General features: G+C 37.0%; 1 protein-coding gene across 3 annotated transcripts in view; it reads right to left on the bottom strand.

Moving 5' to 3' along the window:
• LOC105475360 (tetraspanin 12) overlaps window positions 1–24,182 on the bottom strand; it is a 71,447-nt gene that overhangs the window by 13,196 nt on the left and 34,069 nt on the right. For all 3 annotated transcript variants that reach the window (XM_011730555.2, XM_011730548.2, XM_011730576.2), the window contains 3 exons: window positions 15,802–15,876; window positions 10,229–10,336; window positions 6,305–6,448 (listed from right to left, as the gene is read on the bottom strand). In XM_011730555.2, coding sequence (XP_011728857.1) covers window positions 6,305–6,448; window positions 10,229–10,336; window positions 15,802–15,876 — 327 coding nt within the window. The remainder of the gene's footprint in view (window positions 1–6,304; window positions 6,449–10,228; window positions 10,337–15,801; window positions 15,877–24,182) is intronic.

Genomic DNA, 24,182 nt, shown 5'->3' with positions numbered 1-24,182 from the left:
GAGGGCTCAGAGTGTGAATTCATGACTCTCAACTCAAACATCGTACAACACTCAACTGAGAGAATAAAACCCTCAAACAGCCCATCCCATATGGTTCACCACTGATAAAGTTTCTCTCCATGACCAAACTCTATTTAAGCTCCACTGAGTTCTTTTTCAACCGAACCTTGACGTTTGGACTTTGGAGTTTGTCTCTGCATTGTTCAATTTTGGCAAGAATCTTGGTAAGTTGGTTTACGGAGACTCCCCATTCTTCATACTTTATCATCCTTGATATCTAACTGACTTCTTCCTTCTCCACCCATCGTCCAAGAGATGTCTCATCACCCTGGCCTGCCTTCAGTACAAGTCTTGTTAGGTAAGGTTTGCCAGAATCTCATCCCTCACCATGTTTCCTCTTAATGATTTTCCATCCTCTGACCCCCAACCTGTTCCTTGACTATAAATTCCCACTTTCCCATGTTATATTCTGAATTGAGCCTAATCTGTCTCCCCTACTGCAAGACCACACTGCAGTGGCCTTAATCCTATCCCGATAATCGCCGCTGAAATAAAGTTTTCCTCATCATCATTTTTTTGTTTTTGAGACAAAGTCTCACTCTGTCGCCCAGGCTGGAGCACAGTGGCACAATCTAGGCTCACTGCAAGCTTCCCCGCCTAGGTTCACATCCCAGGTTTGAGGAGATTCTCCTTCACCTCCCAGGTTTAAGCGATTCTCCTGCCTCAGCCTCCCAAGTAGCTGGGACTATAGGCAGGCACCACAGAATCCAGCTAATTTCTGTATTTTTAGTAGAGTTAGGACTTCATCATGTTGGGCTGATCTAGAACTCCTGACCACAAGTGATCCACCTGCTTCAGCCTCCCAAAGTGCTGGGAATACAGGCGTGAACCACCGTAACCGGCTCCTTATCATCTTTAACGAGTGTCATTAAATGATTTGTTTTTTCTTTAGCAACGTGAGCTACCCTCACTTCTGACCTGGAGTAGCACCTCTACAAGTCTGTTTGCCTCCTGTGAGCACTGGTAACCCACACCCACTTGTCATCATGCGGTTCTTTTTCCTGTAAGCCAAGACTCAGAGAAGAAGGTCACGTCCCTTCACAACCACACCCCTGTACTTCCCAATTTCCTTTATTCATCGATGTTTTCTAGCACTGGGAGAGAAATAAATAAACTTATAAAGAGGCACACATGGGTTTGCCAAAGTAGAAATTATTAAGATTATTTAAAACTCACAACCAACACACAGAACACAGAAAGTCTAAGGGTCTAAAGGAAAGGTGTCCCAAAGGCACACAAGTGTGGAGGACATGTCTGTGTCCAGCCCTTACATAAATCTGCGGGAATACTACTTTTCTGAAGAAGCATCCAATATATTTGAACAGAAGAAAGCTTCTAACTACTAAACAAAGAAACGTGTCTCTGGAGGTATATTTTAGTTGACGCTCTGTCCCTCTTTGTTTTACATTTTGAGTCAGTCCATTTGAAGCAGAGCCTGTTGTGAGCCTGTTTACTTCCATTTATTTTTCTTGACGTAGCACAGAGAGGAGGAAAATGGCATTTCAGCCTTTTAGAGGGGCTGTTTATGCTAAGTTTCCTATCTGAGACAGTAAGTGCTGCAACTATTCTTTACAACTGTGTTTTTTCATTCTTTTACATGTGGAACCCCAAGAAGAGCTGATGAAAGCTATGGCTCTTATTTCCTAGAAAAAAAAAATGGATATAAAATGTTGGAAACAATTTTTGCAGTATCACTTTTTCCTTGAAGTCCATCCAAGAAGAGCCCCGGTCCCTGGGCAAGAGGTGGAGAGTCCCTGCTCTATAAAGACTGATTTTCTAACTGCTGTCTTTATGTCTTTGATTTATGCTTCTCTTCTCCAAATCAAGTCAAGACACTGCACTACAGTAACCGATATGATGAAAAACTCAGCATGTGAGAGAAGACAAGAGATACCATAGGCTTGTGCTTTGCCAACTTAAATCTGAGTCTGATATTTTGCCAAGGCCAAGTCTTACACCTCGCATTTAGAGTGTGGTTACACAGGTGATTCCAAAGAACATGGGAGTGGGCTGTCAGCAATCACGGGCCCAGACCACTCAAGGGTGGGCCTTTATACTTGCAGTTTCCTCGGCCAAAAACACTGTTCCCCAGCATGGCTGCTTCAACTGGTCTCAGTTCACATATCACCCACACAGAAGAGGGTCTATTTCTAACAATCTATCTTAAGTAACTCCCTCACCAACAAAACTGCAGCACATTACCCTGTTCAGTTTTCAAAGTGCTTACCATCACCTGAAATTATTTTCTATTGCTGTTTTTTCTTCTTGTTAAACGTATGTATCCATAACCAGAATATAAGTTACAAAGGAGAAGAAATTTTTGTCTGCAACACTCTCCACTATATCCCTAGCATTTAGAAGAGCAAATGGAACCCAGTAGGCAATCACAAAATATTCTGAATGAATATTGGTTATCCTATCATCATTTTGAATGAGTGAATGTGATAGTTCCAAACTGAGGGTCAGAGGTATTTTCATTACAGATTTTTAAACGTATACTTTAATATAAGTTTGTAGCTTATTATGGATATTTGAAGAGCTGTGTGCCAAACCTAACAAGGCTCCTGAATATTTCTAAATGTACAATTGTCGCTATATTTCTGCTGTCATTTTTCACAGGTTTCCAAATGCGTCATAAAATATTATTGGGTCAGGGACCATGCAGGCCACCAGATGGTTGAGAATGATTTATTGCCTTGATTTCAGACTACTGAAGAATGATTGCAGGAAGAAAGCCAGTTTTTATCTCTGAGCTTACAGAATATGAAAGATAAGAGAGACCTTGTGGTTCATCTAGTCTGGATTCATTCTTAATTTAAAAAACCATTCTACACTACCAATGACATGGTTATCTGACCTTGACTCCAATATTTTTAGTGATGAGACACTCGTTATTTTACAAGATAACCTGTCTCACAATTGGACGGATTTTGATGAGCAAGGTCTTCCTTCTATTGATTCAAAATTTCCTTCCTATAACTTCTGGCCCTTGGAGCAACAATGTGTAAGTCTAGTTCCTGTTCTGAATTATGAACTTTGAAATATTTGAAGACATCTCAACTATCTCCCTTCAGTGCTCTCAACTTCTGAATAAACATCCCAAATACCTCCAGCTGTTCCTCACTTATTTCTCCCTTTAGAACCCTCATCTTCCTACTGAACGATCTCTGGACACACTGTAATTAGGAAACATATGTTCTCCAGGGCAAAGTGGAATTATGTCTTATTTTTAATTATAGATTTAGTTGTACTTATGCCATAAAACTACTATATGATCCTCTTTTGTAAGTCAACTATGCATATAATTGCATACTATATCATTACCAATATCAGTATATGTTATTAGTTGTAAAATGCAAAAGCAGGTTACTCTGATATAATAAGCCCCCATCTTAGCTGGAAGTCTGTGTCTAAAGAACATCTCCTGGCTGACAATGCCAGCTTACTATTAAAATTCTTTAGATAAAAATATGAGAAATTTTCAAAATAATCTGGGCTATCAACTTGTACATGCACAATAGTATGGCTTGTTTCAATTTCAAAATTCATGGAGCAAGCAATTATAGATAGCCTGAAAGTAAAGCATCCCATTATAAAGTAGTATTATTAGTAAAAACAATCTAAGACAAACTAGTAAAGATGAATTGTATTTTTACAACAATAAAATTATATTAAATGTTTAATGAAGGACAGTCTTCAGCTAAATAAAGTAAAACTGAAGAGAATTAGTCCATATTCAGACTTTATGGGAAGATCTGGTAAGTTGATCTCATGATCAATAGTAGTTATAATCATAGCATCAGTATTAATCCCTAAAGCAGATACAAATTATATCATAATGTTGTGGCCCAATAATTGTCCATATTGACTTACTACTGGTAAAAACTAGCAGATGGACAATTCACACTAGGAAATTTAGTAGGTTTCAATTTACACATCTATACTTCTACCTGTACTGTTCTTTTAATGTCTAATAGTGAGTTATAGTATATTTGAATATCCATAATATATTTCTATATAATACTACCTCAGAAATATTAGTACTGTTTTCTGTTTTATGGAATAAGCAGGAGTTTGCTGCATTTATTAGTTGATGATTGCTACTACAAACACTAGCCAATATTTAGCTTTCACACAAAACAAAAGAACTAGGTTCAGTGCCATAATCACTGAAGAACCTACAGACACTAACCCAACAACTTTCTGTTCAATAAACTATATCTTGTGTATTCGTTTTCATTCAAAGCCAAATGTTTCTAAAGAAAGTATGTATAAAACAGTAACATCCAAACACAATGCTTCTCAGCAGTGTGAGTATGACAAAAAGTATTCTGATCATCTTTTAAAATAAAAAGCCTGAATTATTCAATTGTTTTCATAATCCTTGTGATCGGTTGCATTATGTCCTCCCAAAATTCATATGTTAAAGAGCTTAGTACCTCAGAATGTGATCTTATTGGAACGTAGGATTGTTGCAGATGTAACTAAGATGAGGTCTGACTGGAGGAAAGTGGGCCCCTTGTCCAATATGACTGTTGTGCTTATAAAAAGGGAAAATTTGGAGACACACACACAAGGAGAACACCATGTGAAGATGAAACAGATCAGGGTGATGCTTCTAAAAGACGAGGAACCGGGAAAATTGTCAGCACACCACCAGAAGCTAGGAGAGAAGCATCAACCCTGCTGACACCTTAATCTTGGAGTTAGCCTCCTGAAACCTGAGACAATAAATTTACATTGTCGGAGCCACTCAGTTTGTGGGACTTTGTTATGGCAGCTCTAGGAAATTATAACAGTTTTTAAACTCCTAAAAAATACTTGGCACTCTCCTTTGGGGCATGCCTTCAGAGTCCAAAGCACTTTATTTTGGATATCCTTAAATGGTGACATATTCTTGTCCTCTGAGATATGAGTAACAGCCCAGAGTTACTCATATCTAGGACATGAATATAATGGATCACTTGTGTAGGTAGTACAGCATTCTTTTAATTAATTACAACATCCAAATTAATTAATTTACAATATAAATTGACTGCCCATCTCAACAACTGCTTTGGCAGACAGTCTAAGAGATGCTTTGAATGGTAGTATTCCTAGGGAAAAAAAGTATAGCCTCCTAAGATAACTACCTTGAAATATATCAAAATGCATGTATTATAAATCCTGATGTAGTTTGTGTTCATTCTTTATAGCCCTACTATATATACATGCTTTATATTATGAATAGTGTGAGCAGCACCTTGTGATACCAGGTACTTGACTAAAGATGTATCTGGGGAATGATCCCAACCCCTTAGCCTAAGCAGTTTCCCTTCTATCTGATTCACATTTTGCATTTCCATTCCAGATAAATACTGCCTAACAAAACTTTCTGTGATGAAGGAAATGTCTTATATCTGCATTGTCCAGGACAGGGGCCACTAGTCACAAGCGGCAGTTGAGCACTTGAGATGTAGCTCGTGCAACAGAGGAATAGACATTTAATTTTCATTAATTTTAATTCAAATGGTCACATGTAGCTATTTGGCTATCGTACAGGACAGTGCAGTCTTAGATTTTAATTTGAAAATAGAATGTTACTGCTAACAAAGTTTGAAAATCACCAGTAAAAATGAATGAATAGGAAAACTTCTCCTAAAATGGATTAACTGATTATTCTGATCAGTTCTCCCAGAAAACACAAGTATGTACATTTCTTGGGCACATGAGGATTGACTTTACTGCCAGTGAGCATAAAACTTAATCAGTGAACTAAAACTGGCATCACTAAACATTAGCCAGCAGGGGGAGCTGAAGAGTAGCACGGTTGCGTTTTCTTTGGAGAGGTTCTTTTTCCCCCCTTCTATGTGTTGGTGGTCTATGTGGAGGCTCTTAAAATACGTATTCTGTCCAGGAACTCCAAACCCTGCATTTCTTGCATATCCAGTGTGAGCTACATACTCTGCCTGTGTCTGTTTCAAAGGATTCCCAAGCGGTCGGAACTTGATTCAAAACAAAACAGTTCAAAATCCAATTAATTACAAAACCTGGTCTTTCCCACTTCTCTTTGTTAAAATGTGATTAGTGTTTAGATTTTTATACTTTTTTTTAGCTTTCTTCTTCTTCTCCCCATATCAGAGAAAATTTTAAGGCCTTTTATATTTAGACAGAGAAGAAAAATTTCATTGGCATATTGTTGATTCTTTAAAGTTATTCCTAAGAAAACATTTATCCATAATAAATTAACCATATATGGCCTTACCTCTTGATAAAGGTCACTGAGATCTTCCTGGTGGGCTTGTTTGGAACATCCTGGGAATTCTCTAACACAGCAGGAATCTGGGGGCCAGTCCATCTCTGTCATTTCCAACCAGTCAGTGAAATATACCACTCCACAGCACTTAAACTGCAAAAAAAAAAAAAAAAAAAAAAAACACTAGTCAGCCTCAGAAACCACAAAACTATTTTCTTAACTTATAGGAGATTAAACATCAGTTTTTTTAAATTTTTGTACCCAGAGCTACATCTGTCATCACCTAATGATATGTGTACAGTCTATGTTGATGATAGAAATGTAGTAAAGGAACACCATGGCTAACCATTGCATAATGGAAGAATTCTGAGTAATAATGCCCGTAACACATCAAAACAAATCAGGCATGACTGAGACTCACTCCCTAGCTGTAAGCTTGTCTACAAGGGACTATACATAGCAACAGACTGAACATACACACTAACAAACCCAAGTAGGTGACACCTTATCTTTATCATTAAACCTCTAACCACCAAGGGCCAGTTGATCAAATTTTTCTATTGCTCAACATATTCAAATATTATATTAAAAGTTTCCGTAATCTTTGTAAAAACATGTGTCGACCAAAGCCCACATCACAAAAAGTTAGCAGACATCGATTCCTCAGCTAGTAAAATATCCAAAAACTTTAAGAAATAAACATAGGTCTGGCCAATTAGTGTTTATTCAACTAAGGTTCTTGAAATAAATGTTCATATTCTATTACCACAATCTCAGAAGAAATGGTGTGCCTTTAGCTTGAATAAAATTGGAGTTAAGAAAAACTATATTGACATTTTTTCTTTTTTATCTCATTTCCCCAAAGATTAGCAAAAGCTTTCTCTGATCAAGGTTTGAAAGCACTGCTTAAGGACCTCTATAGATTAGATTCAGAACAATTATCTATGATGAATAATTTTCTGTCCTTGAGTAGAGAGGGAGGTTGCTCTTTCCCCTCTAGCCAGAAACAAGGACTATGGGCAGTCACCGAGAACTTTGCCGAGTGACTGGCTATGCAAATCATGCAGTCCAACAGATCAATCTATGTTCAGGTTTCACATTGTATCATAAAATATCACAATCCCCCACCATTTCAAAATTTAACTAAAATTAATTTTGAAGAATTCTGGACTTCTCATGCAAAAGGAAACAACAAGAATACTACAAAGTATTCTGTGTTGTTACACTGGTCTAAATGTCTGATTTTTAAACAGAAACAAAATCACCTTAAGAGGATTATAAATGATGAATTACTGAACAGTATGGGTAATACGAAAATTTTGAGAAACTTAAAAAATACTTTCCATATATTTTTCTTCTTTAAACTTGCTCTCAAAGTCATGAGTATACTATCAACATCACAAATTTAGTCAATAATTTGACATTACATATTTCACACAATACATTAAATATCCTTAAATAATATATGTAGTATAAAGACTTCACTTCATAAAAATCATAAACAAGGAAACATTAACTTTCCATGTCCATCTTTTTAACTCCTTACACTCAGAGAAAATTCATTTCTCTCCTTTGCTAATGACATGAGTCCTTTCTGTGTTGATGACAGAACAGTTCTTGGAACTCTCTAACTCCATCCAGCATGGAACAGCCTATTTATATGGCTGTGTCAGGGAATGAGATATTCTACATAAATGACTTTCTCAAATATAAGTATATGTTTTTTCTTATTATAAGTATATAATGTTCAGTGATGAACTTATTTTTATTTTAGTAAGTATTTGTATAGAATTGCCCGTCTTCAACAGAAGATACTGAATTTATTCTGAAACTTTTTCTGAGAACTCCTTTGAGTAAGCCCAACATCATACCAAGATATTACTGTAGTCTACATCTCCTTGTCATTTTCCTGTCTCCTTTAATATTGTGTTGTGAGATAGTACCACTCTTGCTAATGTGTCAAGCTCTAGAAAATACCATCCATTTTACATATGAGTAAACTGAGCCCTTTGACGGTCAAGTAGCTTGCTAAAGTTACAGGCCAGAGTGTGGCACAGTCTATTCCAAAGCCTATGCTCCAACTACTATGTTAAAATAAATAAATGAACACATTTTTTAAAGTTAGTATTCTAAAAAGGTATTAAATAAACGCCAATGGGGCTTAAGTGAGAGTCTGCTAAGTTGAGGTACGTGCACAGAATTGCACTGAATGAGGAGCAAAGGAAACCGGCACCTGATAAAGTTGCTTTCTGCAATATAGGTTATTCTAGAATTGTGTCCCCCACCCAAATTCATTTGTTGAAATTCTAACCCCCAGTACCTTAGAATGTGACTGCATTTGGTGATAGAGTGTTTAATAGTGATTGTTAAGTTAAAATAAGGTCATTAGGGTGGGCCCTAATCCAATATGACTGATGTTCTTATTCGAAGAGGATATTTAAATATAGTCACATATAGAGGGAAGACAATGTGAAGACACGGGGAGAAGATGGCCATCTGCAAGCAGTCATAGCAAACTAATACAAGGGATTTAAAAAACTCTTTCACGTTCTCAGAGGTCTTCACCCTCTCCATTTACACAAAACAGTCTTATGATAATGGAGGAGGAAACTTACCATGTAACAAATCTAAAAATAAGTGTGCTATCTTTTGCAGTACTTGTACATTGTCCATCTAGGTGGAACTCCCATCAGAAAAAAAAAAAAACTCACTTTGTTTTTTAACCTGGATTATCACTGTCTACATCACAAATTCCAGAAAATAACAAGCTCTGGGCAGCATCTACTCAAGACAGTAGCTGACATAACTTACTATAAATTTCCTAATGCTTATTTTCTCTTTGTGTTGTTTTTAGCACAAATATACAATAAATAAACAAAGTTAGGAAGCACTTAAATAAACAGGAAATCTGTGTTACAATGATAATTTTTACCATCTCAACAGTTGTATACAGAGAGTCAGATTTGGAGATTGTCCTGGACTTGAACCTCTGCCCATATCCAGGACAAAGCAAGTGAGCAGAGATCTTGCTATCTATCATGTAAGATATTAATTCTCAAATGCTTTGCGGCCTAACACTACAATAAATTAAAGGAAATTAAATACTTATCCATCTGGGAATGTCACTTCAATCACAAGGAAACTGCTTGGAAGAAGAGCTTGGTTTGAAGCAAGATCAATGGTTAACTTCAAGTCACCAAATTTTAAACATCTGAATATAGTCCCCACTTGAGAAGATGGTTGGGTGCAGTGCTACATGGCAGTTAGGTAAGAAATGCTAAAAGCACCTATACTTTGTAATGTTATTGTTAATAACCATAGGCTAAATGAAATCTAACTTATGACATCGTTTAATCTTCTCAACAACCTGAAGAGAGAGGTATTTTTATTATCACTATTTCACAGGTGAGAAAACCAAGACTTAACGGGGTTATGTATATTATAGAAACTCACTTAATAGTAAGCAGCACAGCTATGATTTTAACCAAGGTCTTTCTGACTAGACCATGCCATTAACGATATACTGACTTCAAAGTCCCAAATGAGAACAATCCTTTTTTTAAAACTAAAATTATGTTTAAAATATTGAGAGCTCTAAAAGTCATGAAAAATCTATTTGTCTGGAACTTGGATATTTATCAAGTTAACCCTCATAAAAAGAAAACTTCACAATAATTTAGCAAAATGGCTTTTCAGAAGTTCTTAAATATATGTGAACCATGTGAAATAAAGGGGAAATGGTATATATGGGAGGAAAATCAGGCCATGAAGTTACTTGAGATATTTTTCAAGAAAGAATTGCACCGGAGGTTACTGAATCATAGGCTTAATTTTTCAGCACAGAGGAAATTACCAAAGTCAAAGCTTTAAACATCTGGTTTGAAAGTGCACCACTTACTTCACTCTCTCTACCTCAGAAATTGCAGCACTTACCTCTCTCTGAAAAAAATTCCAAGCATGAGTAAGCCACCGATATCTAGGTAATCCATAATTTGTCATCCTGGCTTTCAAAGTGACCATATCTGACCACTGTACTGGAACCTGGTAATAAAAAGCAAAATATCAACAGCTATAACACACACACACAGACACAGATTCACACACACACACACACACACACACACACACACACACTTGGAATGTCTTATAATTGACAAATACTATTTTAAATTTATATTTGCTTGTGGCCTAAATTTAGCTCAGAGTATTCAATGTAGTTTTTGGACAATCTCAGTGTGTAGATTTTTGTGATAAATGATTAGGTATTTTGTACTAAAGAAAAAAATGAGAAATCACTTTAATGCTCAAGGAAATCACAAACAAGTAATCAACTGTACATTCTACAGACATACTGAAAATTTTCACATAACAAATAACCTCTGCAGAGAAATGCCCTTAATTTGACTTCAAAATGCTATGAAGTTTTTGCTCTCTTAAGCAACTGCAGATAATAGTACTAAAACAAAGGGGAAAGAATTAAAAAGGGAAAGACTTTGACTCAAGTTAAGCCTGGGATAATTTTGCCAACACTTTTTCAAAAGTTGTAATTAGGAGGTATATTAGAATTTAAGAAAGAACAGTTCTCCACTTTTACACTGTTGGTGGGAATGTAAACTAGCACAGCCACTATGGAAAACAGTGTGGAGATTCCTTAAGGAATTAAAAGTAGACCTATCATTTGATCCAGCAATCCCATTCCTAGGTATCTACCCAGAGGAATATAAGTCATTATACAAAAAAGATACTTGCAAACTCATGTTTATAGCAGCACAGTTTGCATTTGTAAAAATGTGGAACTAGCCCAAATGCCCATCAATCAATGAGTGGATAAAGAAAATATATATACCATGGAATACTATTAAGCCATAAAAAGGAGAAAAATAATGGCATTCACAGCAACCTGGATGGAATTGGAGACCAATATTCTAAGTGAAGTAACTCAGGAATGGAAAACTAAGCATCGTATGTTCTCACTCATATGTGGGAGCTAAGCTATAAGACACAAAGCCATAAGAATGACACAATGGACTTTGGGGACTCGGGAGGAAGGATGGGAGCAGGATGAGGGATAAAAGACTACACATTGAGTGTAGTGTACACTGCTCAGGTGATGGATGCACGAAAATCTCAGAAATCACTGCTAAAGAACTTATTAATGTAAGCAAATACCACCTGTTACCCAAGAACCTATTGAAATAAAAAAATTAAAAATAATAAAAAAGAAAGAACAGTTCTTAAAGTATTTCTGTGCTTCTATTCTCCAATCACCTAGCACCATGTCTATTGCAGAGTATTTAATCATGACAGAGCTTTAGGTATACAATACCACAGTCATTGTTGTAATGCAATACAATACAACAGTCATTGCTGGCCAGAAATCTGGTCAGTATATCAAGCTATGATTTTACTCCAGGGCCATGAGAAATGGAGGTATACAAATGCTAATCTCATTACATACATAGTATTTTTTTTTTTTTTTTTTTTTTGAGACGGAGTCTTGCTCTGTCACCCAGGCTGGAGTGCAGTGGCCGGATCTCAGCTCACTGCAAGCTCCGCCTCCCGGGTTTACGCCATTCTCCTGCCTCAGCCTCCCGAGTAGCTGGGACTACAGGCGCCCGCCACCGCGCCCAGCTAGTTTTTTGTATTTTTAGTAGAGACGGGGTTTCACCGTGTTAGCCAGGATGGTCTCGATCTCCTGACCTCGTGATCCGCCCGCCTCGGCCTCCCAAAGTGCTGGGATTACAGGCTTGAGCCACCGCGCCCGGCCACATACATAGTATTAAAGCAACTCTGGGAAACTGGATGGACATTCCCATCTGATCTATGAAGTAATATAGACTGGGCTTAGTAAAGCAAGCTTGACATTCAATAAATAACACAAAGATCAAGAACCAAAAAGGAAAAAAGGCAGACATGAGCAAATAAGGCTCCAACAGAACTAGAGATTAGGATTATTATAAAATCTTATTTTTTAAGATAATCATATCAATAGAAGCAGTTTCAAAATTCCTGACCACAGAAATTCTTCATGTTTTTCCTTTGTTAACTTTTTTTTTTTTTGATTACTTGGAAATATACAATAAAACATCCAAACACTTGGCCACACATTTTTTCCCCAAATAATGAGCAAAATGGGTGTACTCTGTGTTCATATATGCCTTTAACAAGGTTCAGGGAACTAGTCAAAGTTCAAACTACTCACCATAAATTAGTATTATCTCATAACCCTTTGGGCATAAAATAAATGGAAGTGAAGTAAATTATCTAGAAATGTACAATCTGAAACTATATCATTGATGGATTTTATCTAGAGAAGGAATAATGAATAGAAGGTGAATAGTATAAAAAAACAGAAATGAGAAAGCAGATTATCTGATGTCAAGTCACTTGATTTAGTTAATATATCAATTTTTTAAAACTTTACCTTCTAAAATAAATACAGGTTATTTCCTTATTGTGACCACGAACAATCTGAGACCAAATGTGGAAGAAAACAGAGGAGACCATTGAGGTTCTGGCACAAATACTGAGGTCTGGCCATAAAGTAACACACAGGTTGATTGGTTCCTTGCATGGAACAGCTAAAAGCACAAAGCCCATTCTATGTAAAGGCTGGGTTCTGCAAAATTTGGCAGATAATAAACTTTAATGGTACTTTTCATTCACACTGCTATTAGTGCAAAAGCAATAAAAAACCTGACAAACTTTTTTTAAAGAACTGCTTTTACATTTCACTTTTAAACAGCCCTTGCTCCATTCTGGTGATGTAATGGGAAAGATTTGCAAAAGCAAAACAGTGATGCATGCCCTCAACTGGAATGGTAGTGGGCACCTATTTAGTACTGCAGTACTCAGGAGCTAATCGTAGATGGTCTCTTAACAGAATAGAAGAAAGTATCTAGGCCGGGCGCGGTGGCTCAAGCCTGTAATCCCAGCACTTTGGGAGGCCGAGACGGGTGGATCACAAGATCAGGAGATCGAGACCATCCTGGCTAACACGGTGAAACCCCGTCTCTACTAAAAAATACAAAAAACTAGCCGGGCAAGGTGGTGGGCGCCTGTAGTCCCAGCTACTCGGGAGGCTGAGGCACGAGAATGGCGTGAACCCGGGAGGCGGAGCTTGCAGTGAGCTGAGATCCGGCCACTGCACTCCAGCCTGGGCGACAGAGCGAGACTCCGTCTCAAAAAAAAAAAAAAAAGAAGAAGAAAGTATCTAAATAAGTATACATTCATTTCAATTTCTTCGTATTTCTTAGAATTATTTTAAAATCAAAACATTTCATTTCAACCATCTTAAGTGAAATCATTTTGAACTTGCTGTATCTTGGAAGATTTACCAAATATTAGTATGGCATATACACTCTAATGCCCATGTTTAAAATCCGCAAGAAAGTAAACCAATTGCTAAAATCCTTTTAATTACCAAACAGAACACAATAAAAAGCTGAGGTAACAGGATCCAGAACTAATGATAAGATATACTCTCTATTGTTTAAATGTCAAGGAGACACATTTATCACTTGAAAACAGAAAAAAATAAGAGAGACAATCTTTTGACCAGTAAACCACAGAAACGGATTCTCTGGAGCCGAGTACTTTTTCAATCCCCTAATAAAATTTCCAGGGATGGGGAGAAAACATGATTTTCAAAGACAGCAAACAAGTTCCTATATAAACGGGAGAGTTCATGTTAATAAGAGCTCTGAACTTTTTATTAAACTAGTTAGAATCTGAGCTAACTTTTCACCTTTTCAGGAACTCTCTACTTGCTTAGTGCTGTTGAACACTGGAAGCATGAGTGTCTTCACAGAGAAACATATGTGTGAGTGTGCCAAAGCATCACTGATATGTAAATTGGAGTGTGTAGAGTAGCCACTGGTCTGTGGTTACTACTTAGTATTCAAAACAGTCTCAAAGCACAATGGTAGATTCACCAAAGAATCTTTGAAGAGTATATCAGCACCAGAAATGACTTCTATTTTACTGTTCAATTGCCAAATGACTCTCTTCACTCTGAAACAAATACAATATAATCTCTGTCCCTTCTAGAGAGTCACTACATTTTAAAATGTTGAAGACGTCCTAGGGAACTTGTCACAGATGCAAATGCCCAGTCCTTGCCCTTTCCTCCCTGCCTTCCCCTCCATTCTGACTGAGCACATCTGGGCTGGAGCCCAATAATGCACACCTTTAAGAATCATCCTGGGTGGCTCCTACTGCAGATGGCCCAAGAGCTACACATGGAAAAACACCATTTTACTAAAACAGAATTACTCTACAAAGTTTATGGGGAAAAAGTCTGGCCTCCCTCGACGAAAACAAAAAGCATTCACAGACATGCAAAAGCGTTCGACATCACTAGCAATAAATGCAGTAATTTCCCTCAATGAAGTAAGCAAATGTTAATAAGTAATAATACCCAGTGAGTGCAAGGATGAAGTGCAAGTGGTAAGCCAAACATGACTAGTAAAAATCTTAAGACTGAGAAATTTCATGCTCATTTATGCTACCTATAAAAGTTGTCCCAGCCATTTCAACTGCTGAAATAAAAGAGAAAAAATGAAGAGCTATATTCAAGTAGCCAAGTGTGGAACTGTGAGAGTGCTTCTAGATTGTGCTAACCACACAGCAACTCTTCAAATACACCTCTTACTTAAGGTGGAAAATGGTTCTGCCTGTTGCAAACAAGAAATGTAGGCTTCCTAGTCATCTGTTCACTATTGCAGTCAGCATTTTAAAAGGCTTTATGTAGGTGTTCAAGAATTTTCAGACTAATCATTTGCGAATATGAATCTTTTCTATTATTAACTCCAAAATTGGTAAAATTATTTTAGAACATATACTATTTTTAGTCTATGATACCCATGTTTAAGCAGCCTGTGGAATTAAAGACATATACAGAGTATACCAAAGAAAATTCTACAAATTATGACTTGGAAATGTGCTTCAGACACAGAAAAGAAAGTGTTAGCTTTCAGAAGTATTGGGACTATTAACTGTTATCATGTAGCATAAACATTCAAATTAATAATCATGTGCCTAAATTACTCTAAAGTATTGATATGGTTAGGCTTTGTGTCCCCACCCAAATCTCATCTTGAATCGTAATCCCCCTATCCCCACATGTCAATGTCAAGAGACAGACTAGGTGGAGGTAATTGAATCATGGGGGCGGTTTCCCTCATGCTGTTCTTTTGATAGTGGGTGAGTTCCCACGAGATCTGATGGTTTCATGAGGGGCTCTTCCCCCTTTGCTAAATACTTCTCCTTCCTCCCACCATGTGAAGAAAGTGCCTTGCTTCCTCTTTACCTTTTGCCATGACTGTAAGTTTCCTGAGGCTACCTCAGCCACGCTGAACTGTCAGTTAACTAAAGCTCTTTCCTTTATAAATTACCCAGTCTTGGGCAGTTCTTTCATAGCAGTATAAAAATGAACTAATACAAGTATCTAATTTAAAAGGTTGAACTGTTGTTTTAGATTATGGTTATATCTATTTTGAACTCACCATAAGTTCCTGTTCATATGTCCAAACGCCACAAGCCAGTTCTACGCAGAAAATGACAAGCAAACTTCCAAAGTACTGTAGAAAAACAGAAAAGTATGCTGTTATTATAGCAGTAAAATAAAGTAGGCTCCTCAAAGACAAACTTGGTATTATGTTTACCTAGTGAACAAGAAAACAGAGGTAAGTTTTCATGAAGCCCCTCAGAAGCAGATGGGGTAATTTTCAGCAAATTTAGAAATATCTGCAGATAACATTTAATATTCATCTCAGTGAGTCATAGTTTATTAGCCATCTCATGAGAAAAATATTTTATAAATGCCACTACTTTCATTAGGATAAATAAGAATTTACATGTTCTAGTCTGATAAAACTTTAATCAAGTTCTCCAAGAAAGGGGACCTAAGTCCTTTCAAAGTGGACGGGGTACAGTCAACAAGTTCAATGCTCTGCCCATGAGCAGAATTTAACTCACTCTTCTAGGCAATGGGGGTGGGGCGTCTCCTTTGCATTCTTAGAAAAAGCACAACATAGAACAAAACCTCAACCAGTCTTGACATTTTATATAGTAAGTTTCTATTATGGGGAAGGCACTTGGGATACAAAAGAATATCAAAATTCTGATAAGGCATGCATAGGCAAAAAATAACACAAAGTTTAATACAATGTCAAAAACAGAAATGGAGATAAAAATTCAAGATTCCTATGACATAGAGAAATACGCAGTGTTCCAAAAGGTGAAAAGGATTGGAACAAAGAAGAGAAGAGAGAATACCAGGTAAATAAAAGCCATGAACAAGTGTGCAGAGGCAGCTGCAAAGTCAAGCAAAGAATCAGGGAACAGGAAACAGATCCATCTAGCTGGAGTGGGGTGGTCAGAAAGAGGAATGAGAAGCGATCAAATGGGAAAGATGGACTGAAGCCAGATTATGGTGAACTTTAAATAATACACTAGTGAATTTTAAATCCATCATGCAGGCATTAAGGTAGCATCTTTCAAAGGTTCTGAATAGGGGAACGACATTATAAACTGATGAAATAAAGGCAAAGTTCTCAATGATTTGGAAAAAGGAAGTTTGCTAAGGGGGAGGGTGAAGATCCCTTAGAAGGTAGCACAAGAGGAGGCATGAAGTGAGCAGCTGAACTTAGATGATAGCCTTGCAAATAGGCAGAAAAGAATCATTTTAAAAGGTATAGGAAAAGAAAATTGACAAGGCATTAGACTAATTGAATTTAGAATGGAAGAGAATGATGTATTTCACCAAAGCAGAGAAATTGGGAGGGGTAAATAGCTCTGTGGGAAGATAAAAAAATCTAATTTTATTTGATTAACATAAAAATGTTTATCTAACTATCAGAAATGTAGACTCGGCTGAGTGTGGCGGCTCAGGCCTGTAATCTCAACGTTTGGGTTTTGGGAGGCAGGAGAGTCACATGAGCCCAGGAATTTGAAACCAGCCTGGAAAATATAATGAGACCCCATATCTACAAAAAGAAAAAAAAGAAGAAGCGAAGAAAATTATCCAGGCAGGGTGGTGTGTGTTTGTAATCCTAACACTTTGGGAAGCTGAGGTGGGAGGATCACTTGAGCCCAGGAGATTGAGGCTGTAGTGAGCTGTGATCATGCCACAGCACTTCAGCCTGGGTGACAGAGAGAGAACCTGCCTCGAAAAAAAAAAAAAGTGTAGATATGAAGCCCACATAGCCAAGGATGGAATTGAAAACCATTATTATGATTAGAAAAAAACAACAACTTTTGGATAGTGCTCTGTTTATCAAGCACTTTCACAATGAATTCACTCAAGAATCCTGTGAAATAGATAAGGCTACCTCATTTTACAAACAAGAAAATTAAACAGCAGATAATGGGACTTCCACAAGAATGGGCATAATGAATTTGGGAGCACTGAATCACCGTAGCTGTGTTCCTGTGTCACACCTTGCCCAGTTGTGGTGGTAATTTTACAGAGGCAAGCCGCAAATATACGAGAAAGAACAAGCTCTCTGAAAATCGTCCTCACTAATTTCAGCAGGAATAAAACTTCATTGCAATTATGAATATTCCATTCTATTTACAGTGGGAGGTCAGGGTGGGAGTACCAGGTAGTGACGATTTGTGAATATCCTCCTTCACTGGACTGAAAGCTCTACTAAGGGCAGGTACTTTCTTGCATTCCTCATCACATAATAGGTGTTCAACAAGTATTTGTTAAGTAAAAGAATAAATGCAAACAAAGCAGAGTGGTATGACAGTGAGTAGGACTGGGAGCTACCTTGGACTGGGTGATCAGGGAAGGTCTTTTTATAAAGGTGATCTTTAAAATGAGTCGGTACAGACAAGAAAGAAGCAATGCTGTTAAGACTTCAGAAAAAAAAGCAATCCAGGAAGAGGAAATACCAAGTGTGATGTGGCCTTGCATGGTGGGCTAGATGGTTAAAAACTCAATGGTAACTGGCACACAGAAAGAGTGGGATGGGATACAGGGTATGCAAGTAGACATTGTGAGGTGCAAAGAAACAGATCATTATGAGCCATGGAAAGGATTTTGGATTTTATTCTATGGGTAATTCAAACCCATTAGCAGGTGGCAAGATCTAATGTACATTATAAAAACATAATTCTAGCAATTTTGTGAAAAAATGACCTGTAGAAAAGCAAGGTGTGATGAATCAAATAAAAGATTGTAGAAGTAGAATGAAGAAAAGAAGATGGAAAAAGTGGACCGAATTAGGATTGTGAGCCATCAGGATTCAAACTTAAAGTTTCTTTGTTTATAATATTTGCTAATAAAAGGGGGAGTGGAGTATAAGATACAGAAAATGGGGCTGATTTTCTACTACCGTAACACACCTCCTATGATTTAAAAATATAAATCTTTGCTATTGTTTTAATATGGTTCCTTCCTATTTCTTTCATATGAAAAATAAAGAATACATAACTGCATAATCTCTCAGACAATAACACAGCTTCAAAATAACTGTTGGTTCAAAGGATAAAGTAGTACTTTGTTAAGGGGATCTCATTTTGCAAGCTACTTTTATTTTTGGCATACATAGTATTCATGGTCAGCTTTAATATACTCAGATATCATTTCAAAGTATTGTTATTTCTAGGCCTTACTTTAAAGATTTCAGCCGTAAAAGTATGATTAGAAGAAATGTTGTGAGCATAGTACTTCAAGCCAATTTTTCTCCAAACTTTCTTTAATGCTTTACTTAAGAGATTTCTAGACATAAAAAATATTATATTTGCATCTTATGTTACAAAGAGACCAAATGTTCAGTAACTACATACTAGATCACTTTTCTAATCTTTGATAAGAAAAGACCCTTAGAGACAGTGAGACTCCAGAGAAAAATTAAACTATGAGACATTTTTTGCGTCTCAGATTCTTAACCTAAATTCGTTTCATATTTGACGTCTGGCTACAATGAAAACCAAAGCATCCCTGAAAAGGCAAGATATGTTTACCAATAAAACACGGACATGGATGATGATTATTATTAAAAAAATAGGAAATTCCCAGACTTTGCCTTGAGGATAACCACGTAAATTTCTAGACAGGTTTTATAACCTTTTAAATCCTACTTGAATATTCTCTCATTTTCTGCCTCTTGGAGTCATTAATCAGTTCGCAAATGTAGCCCATGATTGGTACGGAGGGGCTAAGTTTCCTATGAGCTGGACGCTCTTAACTCCGGGAAAGCTCTAAAATGATTGTATCTTTCAGATTTCCAATGGGTTCATATGATGCCAGTTCTCCCATACAAAATAATTTTTTTTCTTTATTCCACTAACACTCAGGAACGCTGATTTGTTTGACTTTGAGGTTGAAAAGACAAGTTTCATCAACATTATAACACTTTCTTGGAATAAATTAAATTTAAAATTTGATTCAAATAAAATATTTTTACAAATGATGTTGCAGCTTCACGGTCAGCTGTCTTTTCTTCGTTGTTATTGCTGTAGCCTGAAACATCCAGTGTTCCAATTCCAAGGAAAACATTAAATGTCAAATTCATCCTTAATACAGGATAAATAGACCATCTGCATCTACCCCTAAATTTTCTTTTGTGGCGAGATCTCAGTCCTTGATAAAGTCATTCTCATACTGATTATTGCACTGAGAATCACTCAGCTGCTATTTAGTTTAAGAGCTAGATTTGAAGCATCTATAAAGCATGATGCTAATCCTTAATTTAATAAAAAAAATTAGCCCAGAATTAAACACAGCTCCTGCTGAGTTGTGTTATGGTATGAAGTGTACATCCATATCAATTTCACCACACAAACACCTGTTATCTTCAACATTACTGGGAACATGTATGTCTCTCCCCCTGAAGGTGGCAGCAAGTGTTTCTCGTGTTTCTTGCTTTCCCAATGCATATGGTTTAACGAGATGGTATGTACCAGTCTAGTTTGCAGAGCAACTCACCCTATCTTCTCCTAGTGGGTTTTCTTTCTAGAACGATGAAAAGTGCTCTGAATTTGGAGTTAAATTTAAGTTCAAAACCAGCTCTGAAACATATTGTGTGATCTTTAGCAAACCATTTAACTATCTTTGTGTCAGTTTGCTTATCTGCCTGATAAGATAAAAAAGAACCCCCTTTTATAGTTTCCATCAAGGTTGATTTGATATATGTGAAAATGCTTTGGAAAATGGAAAGCATTGTAAAAAATGCTATTCTGTACTAGTCTGTGAAACAACATCCATAATGACTTGTCCTCTCTTTCCATACGTAGCCTTCATTCTCTGCAGTGTGCCACAGTGTCTTCCTCATCATTGTTTTCCAGTATTTTACCTCCGATTCTTTATTTTATTACTTTTCTCCCTCCGTGTGTCGGGGTTTCCTTGTCTGCTGTATTTCAGGTCTCAGAGACTTTGGCTTGTAAACCACTTGGCTGCCCTACTCATAAGTCACAGTGCTCCCTCCACTGCCAGATCATCAGTTCTGGCTGGCAAGGATCTTGTTCTTAAACATTACTTTATCCCCATTGTCCAAGCAGCACCTGTCACACAGCAGGTACTGGGTGGAATGTCAGTGGAAATAATGACCAGTTTACCAACTAAGACCAATTTCAGTGTTCCCTTGGGTTTCTCTAATTTGAACCTTGAGTGTCTTATTAACATTTGACTCCCCTTAACTTCTGCCTATACATTTCTATTTTAAATATTGCCTCTCTTTTACCAGTGTCTTTTCTGTAGATTATGCTGTAATAATCCAATATGCCTTTAAACATTTAATGCAATTTACAAGTGAAAGAAAGGGAGTAACATGCAAACTCTCCCCATCTCAAGCTACTACCATCTAAACATTTTAAACAAATGAAGAATGAATAAATGTGTGTCTATACAGGAAATTAGAATGTCATTATTTCCATTATAAACTATTTTACTTGCTTTGAAAAAATTGTTCAATACAGAGTTCCTGAAAATATCTAAGCTCCCTTACTACAGACCAACTAAAACTTGTGTTCCACAAATAAGTTTTATTCCTAAACCTACATTTAGGAAAAAAAAAATGAATCTAACACAACATTCTGATAATAGGATACACCCCCTAAATGATGTAATCAATCATATTTTTTCACCAAGTCACTGAAGCTGAGAATAAATAACTTTCAGTTCAAAGATGGGTGCCTTCATGTTTTAGGTAATAGAAGATTAAATAAAACAATGTATGTGAAATTGTCTTGTTGACTTAAAAAAAAATAAGCTGTAAAAATGGAAGAACATAGGCTTTGAAATAAAATAGACCTGGCTTCAGATTTTGGTTACTTGACATATCCGTTGGCTAGTTTTGGGCAAACCACTACACCTCAGTTTCCTCATTTGTAAAGTGAGAATATTAAAATTACCTTGCAATGCTGTGCAAAAGATTCCATAAGGTAAAGTGCTGCTTCCTTGTAAGCACTTCCTAAAAAGTAGCCATTATTAACCATATCATAATTTCTACTAGAACACAAACTCCACATGAACAAGAGGTATCATTGCTGTTTAAATACTTACCACACTACCTGGCACATAGCAGACACTCAATATATGTTTCTTGAGTAGAGGTAATTAGGAGTAGAGGACGAGAATGACGGTGTATAAAATTGCTCATCCTCCTGAGACTATCAGTGTCACTCCCACAAAAGGGTGTCTAATCCCAAAGGCTATTACATGAACTTTCAGTAAAATCCCTGTCCAGTGAGACTGTATTTGGTATTTTCCAAAACATTTTTATTACAAAACTAAAGCAGGATGGGTGTGGAGGGTGGGGAATGCCACTTCTTTTTTAAAAGTAGTGAAATCAATTTGTCTGTTATCTTAAACAAACTGAGGTTGGTCACAGAATGACCAGAATGACATGTTACTAGTCCCTTTGTCCACTGGAAGTGTCTGAGGAGGAAAGGAAGGGCAGGACACCCACCTTCCTATTTAAGCCCTTGGGGATGTGTGGGTAAATGCATCCCCTCGTAGAAACAAAGAGGATTCATTCCCACCCCCCCACCCCCCACTTTTAAAGTTATTTCACATCACTATATGTATGCAGTCAAAATAGTAAAATCTCAAGGAAGACCCTTCTCTTAAAGAAACATTTATTTATAAAAATGATCTGCTTCCCTGATACCACCACCCCCTAGGATTTCCCCCTAAAGAAAGCAGATTCAACACTTGCCCTTATCCCTTCTTCCCCTTGAAACTTCACTAAAACAATAGTAAAGGGATATTTTAAAAGGCATAATCCCAGAGAAAACTGAAAAAAGGAAAAGGAGACAACAGCGAGTATATTTTGGAAAAGTGCAAAGCAGAGAGCAGAGTGACAAATTTGTCAGCAGTCCCCCAGAAGGTGAATGATAAAGCAATAGTGGGAAAACTTGATTCACATCACAGAGTCCCCAAAATACTCACGTATTGGCAGCTCTGAGGTGGGGATAAAGAGAGAAGGACTTGTTGAAAACCCCATTTAGGAAGAAGTTAGACCTCCCCCTCAACACAGGCCCCTCTCCCATCCTATGTAGCAGGGTGACTACCCTACCTTCACCAATAGAGGTGCTTAAGGAAGTGGAGACACTAAAACAGAGAGTCAGGACTGGGGACAGCAGGTATAGTAGATGACAAAGTACAGTACTAGAAACACAGAATTGAAGGTCAAATGTACATACGTTTCCTACAAAGGTTCAAGACTCAAATCAAACCAAAATAGCAGTGGACTTCTTAAGGACAGCAGACAAGTGTCTTCAAATTTCTGAGGAAAAAGTAATTTCCAATCTGGAATTGTAGAGCCATCAGAATTAAAGCATGAGGGTTTATAAAGCCATTTTCAGGGACAGAGACATTAAAAAACCTGCTACGAATATTTTTTTCTGGAAATTACTGGAAGACACGCTTCCTAAAACGAGAGACTAAACAGAGAAGGACAATGACTTGGAATCCAGGAAACAGAGGGTCTAACACAAAAGGGAGGTAAAGGAAATTCCAGAATGGTAGTAAAAGGATATCCCATGATGGCAATAGCTTCAGGAGGCCTAGGTTGGAGCAAGTCTAGAATGTTCTGAGAGAGATATATATATATTCAAGATATATATATATATAAAAGATGAAATGCCCAATATATTTGACTATATAAAGAAAAAAACTTATGACAGAAGGAAGTAATTCAGAGTTGAATTAAACATAAATATATAAAAACAAAAAAACAAAGAAATTGATGAATTTCAAGAAAAACAACAGATCGTTCCAGAAAGAAAATGTAAACCCAGTGCTTTATCGGATCCAGCTGTAAACAGCATTTACATGGTCATAATCACATAAACACCAATCTAACCATAATTATGAAATACCTGAGTTGAGGTGAGATAGGAAGTATGGTGGGAGGCACAGCAAGAAAGGTTGCCAGTTCTTCATCTTCCATAAATGGAAGCCAACAGATAGTGGCCAAAACTAAAAACTATATAAACTAAAAGATATTACATAAATATATGATTTGGAGATATGGAAGTAAATTCCAAAGGAATCTGCTCAAACAAAATTGAAAGCAATTGCCTCTTGGGTGTGGAAAAATGCCAGGATGAATGACTGCAATGTTTCATCATAAGCCTTTTGGAACTAAATTAGCTCTCTAAATTATGTGCTTGGAGCACACTGATAAAAGTAAAAACAAAATTAAAACCAACAATAGCCCTCCGCAGGCCTTGACACCAAAGAGAAAAGACTTCGTAGCTGAAGGACTTTGAATATGCTTTACATAGAAAATTGTAAGTGGCGCAATTATACTTCAGGGTTATGGGAAGTAAAAGAGGTGAATGGAGAATGGAAATATTCTAACTGCTCAGGTACAGTCTTCCTTTCCCTAAATGTGTCCTCAGTAATTCAAAATAGAAGTGGTGTAACAAA

The sequence above is a fragment of the Macaca nemestrina genome, chromosome 4 (assembly GCF_043159975.1).
Source record: "Macaca nemestrina isolate mMacNem1 chromosome 4, mMacNem.hap1, whole genome shotgun sequence".
Taxonomy (NCBI): Eukaryota; Metazoa; Chordata; class Mammalia; order Primates; family Cercopithecidae; genus Macaca; species Macaca nemestrina.
This window is presented reverse-complemented; position numbering and strand designations above follow the sequence as displayed.